At 53.6% G+C, this 6,134-nt stretch overlaps 1 protein-coding gene across 1 annotated transcript; it reads right to left on the reverse strand.

Moving 5' to 3' along the window:
• Positions 1–220: 220 nt before the first annotated feature.
• Positions 221–5,823, reverse strand: LOC139081043 (rhox homeobox family member 1-like). Its single transcript, XM_070604783.1, has 2 exons — positions 5,535–5,823; positions 221–5,356 (listed from the first exon to the last, which is right to left on the reverse strand). The coding sequence occupies exons 1-2, from the start codon at positions 5,731–5,733 to the stop codon at positions 5,058–5,060; spliced, it is 498 nt and encodes a 165-aa protein (XP_070460884.1). The 5' UTR covers positions 5,734–5,823; the 3' UTR covers positions 221–5,057.
• Positions 5,824–6,134: the final 311 nt, after the last annotated feature.

Below are 6,134 nucleotides of genomic sequence, written 5' to 3' on the forward strand. Positions count from 1 at the left end.
GTATATATGTCTCTTTGAGACCCCATATGTCATGGGAAAGGGTATTCGCTATTCTTCCAGGCACCCTGAGCGTGGAAAAAGCATGTTCTCTGTTAGAGCATGTGAGACTAGATATGAGTGTTAACTGCAGGATTCGAGCTGAGGACCACTTGGCTTTCAGTCCCAGCACGGCAAAGTCACGTGTTCGATTGGGAACAGAGAGTAGAGTCAGAACTTGGTCTGATAGTGTCCTGTGGCTTTTATTTGTACAGACCCTGTAGTTCTGTTCTTAGGGTACTTAAAGCATTGAGGAACCTGATGTTCAAAAAGAAGGATGGGGTCAACACTGGGAGACAAGAAATTTTGTTTTCCGAATCATCTGGTGTGGCCGGCCATGGGCATGCACAGGTGCATTCCTGGGTGTTCCTCACTCCCAGCACGGGCTGGCCCCTCAGGGTAGCATTAATCTCCTCTCTGTGCAGAAGGCCCACGTTACATGCAACTGCTTTGCTTACGTTTAATACCTACCAGTCGGAAGGGAGGAGAGAAGAGAGGAGTGAAAGTTGTGGACAACGTAGCAAAAAGCACATGCTTTCCTCAAAAAATAGACCTTTCTTTCCACCGGGAGCATATAAGCTCTGTGAAACTGGCCATTTAATTTTTTTTTTTTTTGAGGAAGATTGGCCCTGAGCTAACAACTGCCAATCCTCCTCTTTTTGCTGGGGAAGACTGGCCCTGAGCTAACATCCATGACCATCTTCCTCTACTTTCTATGTGGGACGCCTACCACAGCATGGCGTGCCAAGCGGTGCCATGTCCGCACCGGGATCCAAACCGGCGAACCCCGGGCCACCGAGAAGCAGAACGAGCTCACTTAACCGCTGCACCACCGGGCCGGCCCTGAAACTGGTCTTTGACTGTGGGAAGAAATTCTGCTGTAACCATGGCACCTTATCCTAGCATTCACTTCATAGTAGGACCTTGGTGTTCACAATTCCCCACTTTTAACAGAAACCTCCCTTCAAGAAGCGTTGCATTGCTCGAGATTGCTCAAAGCTAAGGTTGTACTAAGAAGAACTTAATGCTTTTCAAAAAGTGCCCTGGCCTCCTTCTCTGTGCTCCATTTTTGTCTTTGTCATTTTCTATGCTGGAAATTTCACATGAAGAAGGCATCATGAACAAACGACTGCTTCTATCTACTGAGTGATGTTCTGGGTCATTCCTCAGAGGACCAACTCTCCCTGCTTCGAGCAGCCATGAACCAAAGGATTCCCTTTCAGCGTTGAATTAGCAGGAATCCAGGTTCTCTCGAGGATGATGCAGGTGACATAACACATTTGAAGATGTGATTGTCTGCCTTGGAGCTGGGGCAGGTACAATAAGCCTCGCTCTGGCCTTGATGGAGTCTCCTCTTCTGTTTCCTTGGAAGCAGCAGGACCTTCGGGCCAGAATGCCTCCTATTCCCCAACGTCTTTCACAAAAATGGAGGACAGTGAACAGAATCTTGAGCATACTGAATGAGAGTTCAGCAGCCACCTTCCCATAAAGCCCTGTGATTAGCCTCTTAGGAAGTTCCCTTATAGTCCAGCATTGGGCCTAAATGTTCAAATTAGCCTGGATGGGGCTCCACCCTGTCTAGAAACACACTGTTCTCACACTAGGGACTCATCCCGCCTCATCTTGCATATGCATGTGGTCCCAAAGGGTGAGGATGAGGATGGAATGATGGAAGACAGAGGAGAAAAAGTGTGGGTCAGCGTAAACAAGCCTTGGGTACTTGGAAAACTTCTGTGATGTGTACAGACCTATTGATGGTGACTCAGGGATTCACCTCATGAAAGGAGGCCTCCTTGCCATTCTCTTTGAATGGCATTCCATTAGAAATTCCCATCCCTGCGCTATTAACTACAATTGATGCACAAAAACAAACATGCTGAGAAGGCACATCTTTAGTGAAAAATACAAAAGTGTGCCCTACTCAATAAACAGGGCACTGACTTTGTTCATTTATTCAACTCATTTAACAGGCATTTGGGCAAGTGCTCTAGAGGCTGTGCTATGCACAATTAGAATGTGGCAGAACACTGTTTTCCAAACACAGTTATGGAGACCATAACTTAGTAAAGAGGGACCACAAAATGGCCACTGATGATAGGGGCCCATTCCAGGGCACAAGAGGCAAGGCCAAAGGGAGGCAAGGGTGGAGGAGGCATGGGTGGCACAGGCTGCCCTGGTGACAGTGGCTTCAGAAGAACTCATTTCAAATTGGACTCCAGAAAAAGGATGGCATATAGGGCCCTTCAAGGATTACGCTCACAGGGTGGCTGGGGGCCCTTTTTAAAAAAAAGATGGGGGGCACATTTCTGAACACTAATGCCCTCTGAGATTTTCTCAATTTGATTTCCTGTACTTAAACCAAACTTTGAGTCAGAGAAAAAAGAGATTAGCCTAGTATATTAAGCAATTAACGTCATAATAGAAAAGCACTACAACATAAACTTCTTTATGACATCAGATTGTCAACACCACTGGGAGGAGCTAGGTCTTTGTTGGTAAGATATTTTGGGAAAGTGACCACCCCAGCCCCTTCCCCTCCATTCACCCGCAGTGACCATCTATGACGTGCCGAGCTTTGGACCAGCCTTCTGGCTTTGTCTCTCTCCTCCCGCCTTCGATGTTCTTGGAGGGTTTTCCCGGCTCTTGGATGTGGGGCTAGCTGATGAATGGCACTTTCTTCCTGCTATTCATGCCGTGCCTGGTCACAGGATGAAGCAGTGTCGGTCTCCTGACAGTGGAGCATCCTGCTGTCCCGCTGCCTCTGCCCCGTGCTCTCGGGGGATCGTGTCTCCCTGGCTGTGGGGGAAGCTGAGCATGGTGAGAGCTCCTTCAGTCTAAAGTCCACATCCAGCAGGAGGGGGGTGGACTTTGGAACAGGTTTCCCTCAAGGGTATCGAAGGGGTCCTTCACCCTCTGAAACCTCTGGGGAGGGGAAAAGATGGGGTGACAAGGAAGGGCTAGTCAGGGAGGGCCCAGGGGTGTGTGGCTCCTCTGACTGGGATCTCAGAGTTGCTGATGCCCTGGACACCGCCTTGCTATTTCAGCCTATAGGGGTAAGGAAAATTTAGCCCAACTGGGTCTAAATTCACTGACATTCACCAGCATCAGACCCGCAGCCCATTCCCCTCACTGCACTCCCGGACGTGCTGTGGAGCAGAGCAAAGAAGGTCATCCTGAACGCTGTTTTTATTTTGGACAAATTCTCTCTTAACACAACTGATGGTCCTCTATGGTCTCGCATGGTAACCTTTCACATAGGAGTCAGACATCACTGCCTGAGCCAAGGAAAAAGTATTTCAGAGGAATGGAAAGCCTCCCTCGACCCACCAAAGAAATGCCACAGAACCTGCCTCTTCCAGACAGTACCGTCCCAAAGAGAGACCCTTCCAGGTCAGAAATTCCTCAAGAGAATACTCACTCCTAATGCTGGCTTTGCGCCCCAAGTTGGGCTGGATGCCACTCTTTTCTAACCAGTTCACCCTTCTTGGGTCAGTGGGACTTTATCCAAAATCGTTCTACTCTGTTTCAAGCTTTAGACAAAGTTCCAGTTCACAAACCTCTCTCTCAGCCTCCACCATCAAGTCATGCTCTCAGCAAGGTTTGCAGACTGACCCAGGAGACCATGGGAGAAAAGCGAACGGTAGGGCTGCCCCTTGCTGCCCTGCTTTCCTACAGGCTAACAGCCACTGCAGGAGGCCCAGGCCCTGGGACTTTTCAGCTGTCCGCCAGCCGGCCTGCCAGTCCAGAAGGGTCTCCGTCTCGGTGGCAGTAAATAGACCTGCGCGCCTTGCTCGGGTTGTGTGTTCTTGGAGTGGGGATCATTCCCTGACCCCAGTGCCTGAATACGCACACATTCGCTCCTTTAGCTAAGAGCTCAGGCCCGGTGTTCAATCTTTGCAAGAACTTAATACAGTGGACCCCTCTCCTAACCTAAGACCTCGATGCATGAAGGTCCCTCCTTCCCAGATGAGACGGAGCCTCGACATGACTCCACACAGAAGTGCTCCCTAGGAGATCCCAGTGTTAGAAGGAACTGACCTTTACTTCTGTTTCCCTTTGGACAGGGAACTGGAGAAGCAGTTTGGTTCTCTTGGACTTTTTTGTTTTCCCTTTAGGACCTCAAGTTCCCTCTGACAGTGCACCATTCTGGTAAGCTGGGCTTTACACGTCCCCTGTTCGACTCGCCCAAGCCCCCAAAATTCAAAACTCACTTCCCAAACATGCAGAAGGCAACCAAAACAACAAGGTGAGATTGTCGAGAACAAAAGCATCCAAGTCCTGAAGCAGGTTTTAGAGTGGCTGCCCTGCAGATTCGCTTTCTGCAGGTTTCCTGACCTGCGCTCTGGCTTCAGCCACATCCAGAAGTAGTCCAAGCTCCTTTCTGAGGGGAGAAAATGGCAAACCGGCTTCGGAGTCACGGAGGAAACCCGAGAGATAAGGTAGGTTTCATGCTTGTTTTCCAAGCTCTGTTCTCCCAAATGCCCCAGCATCGTGCACTTCTGTAAGCCCCAGCTGCAGGCTCGCCTCAGGGACGATTTTCCTTTGTGTGCCAAGTTGAAGGGAGCACTGAAAAGCTCAGCTCTCTGGATTCGTACATTTTAAGGGAGTATTTAAAACTCAAGACGAATGCACAAGAATCCCACGACGACCAAATGATCACAGTTTGAAATAAAGGCAAGATCCCACCGCGCACTCGCACCACGGTGCCTCCGTCTCCTCGCCCTGATCTCCATCCCGATGCAACAGAAGGTTCTTTACCAAAACAGACGCGCAGCCCCGGTTTCCTGACTGGACTCCCTTAGGGACGGCCTGCAGGTATTTCCCTTGATGCCCTGGAGGCATCGCCCCCACCTCAGGCTCCAGGGCGGGCAGACGCCAGTGGCTGGAGCCCCCTGGGGAGCTCTGGCTCCGGGGTGGGGGTGGGGGTGGGGGGAGGGACAGAGAGCTGGGAAAGAAGCCAAGGCACCCCGGGACTGAGGAGTCCAGTGTCCTAGAGAATGCGCGCCTCCAGAGCAAGCCGCTTACCGCGCCAACACGTCGGGGTATTGAGTGCGCTGCAAAACGCTTTCCAGCCCCTTCAGCTGCAACCCGGTGAACGTGTGACGGTGGAGACGTTGCTGTCTGTCGCGGGGCTGCGGACCCTCGGTGGCCGCGTGGGCCGCCTGCTGCTGCTGCTTCTCTTGGTCCCTGGGGCCCGGAGCTCCTGTGACAATGTGGCCTTGTCCTTCTGCTGCTGCTTCCTGCTCAGTTTCGGACCTTGGATCCTCCTCGACGACGTCTTCCCCTGCTCCAATCCCTGAGATCACGACAGGCTTGGTATCTGGAAAGGAAAAGAGAGACGTCTGGGCGTTGGAGCGCAGGAAGCGTGGGGCACAGGCTCGCCACCTGAGAGCAGCGACCGCGGCCGCACAGCAGCGGTGGCCCGTGCTCAGCCCTCTCCCAGGGAAAGGACGCTTCCTTGAGTTGGCCACAGCACCTGTCCCGGGCCAGGCACTCACCTTGCAGTTCCTGCCGGGGTTCTTCGACTCCCAGGCTGCGGGAGCCGGGGTTCCTCGACTCCCGGCTGCGGGAGCCAGGGTCTCGGCGGCTGCACCCGGGCGGAGGCTCCCTGTCCCGGGCGCTGTCGCTGCGGCTGTGCTCTGCTCCGAGAGCCGCCGCGATGCCCGGGTCGGCTCCTGTTGCCGGTCCACAGTGCATCTACCTCCGGTTCAAGGTCTGCAGGCTCTGGGTTAGAGGACCGCTATTCCCATCACGTCCAGTCGCGCGGTGCGTTGGTGGGTGGGACCTGCGGGGTCGCGCACGCGGCCAGGGCGGGACCCTAAAGGAGGTGGAGCTCGGACCAGAAGGGGGCTGGGAGGGGGCGTGTAAGGGTGGGGCAGGGGAGCTGCACCCCGCAGCTTCGCCGCCCTCCCCGCGTCTGGGGCGGGGCCGGGGGACTGGCCTGAGGAAGGGGCTTTGCCGGACGGTGCCAGCCGATTAGGGGCGCGGCTAGAGCCGGGGGATACGAGACGTCACGCTAAGCCCCTTAGCCCTGGGGGAAATGTTGGGAGGACGTCTCTCCGCCTGGCCCTCGAGGCCCGCCCGTGGGCGCGGGGCTC

The sequence above is a fragment of the Equus przewalskii genome, chromosome X (genome assembly GCF_037783145.1).
Source record: "Equus przewalskii isolate Varuska chromosome X, EquPr2, whole genome shotgun sequence".
Taxonomy (NCBI): Eukaryota; Metazoa; Chordata; class Mammalia; order Perissodactyla; family Equidae; genus Equus; species Equus przewalskii.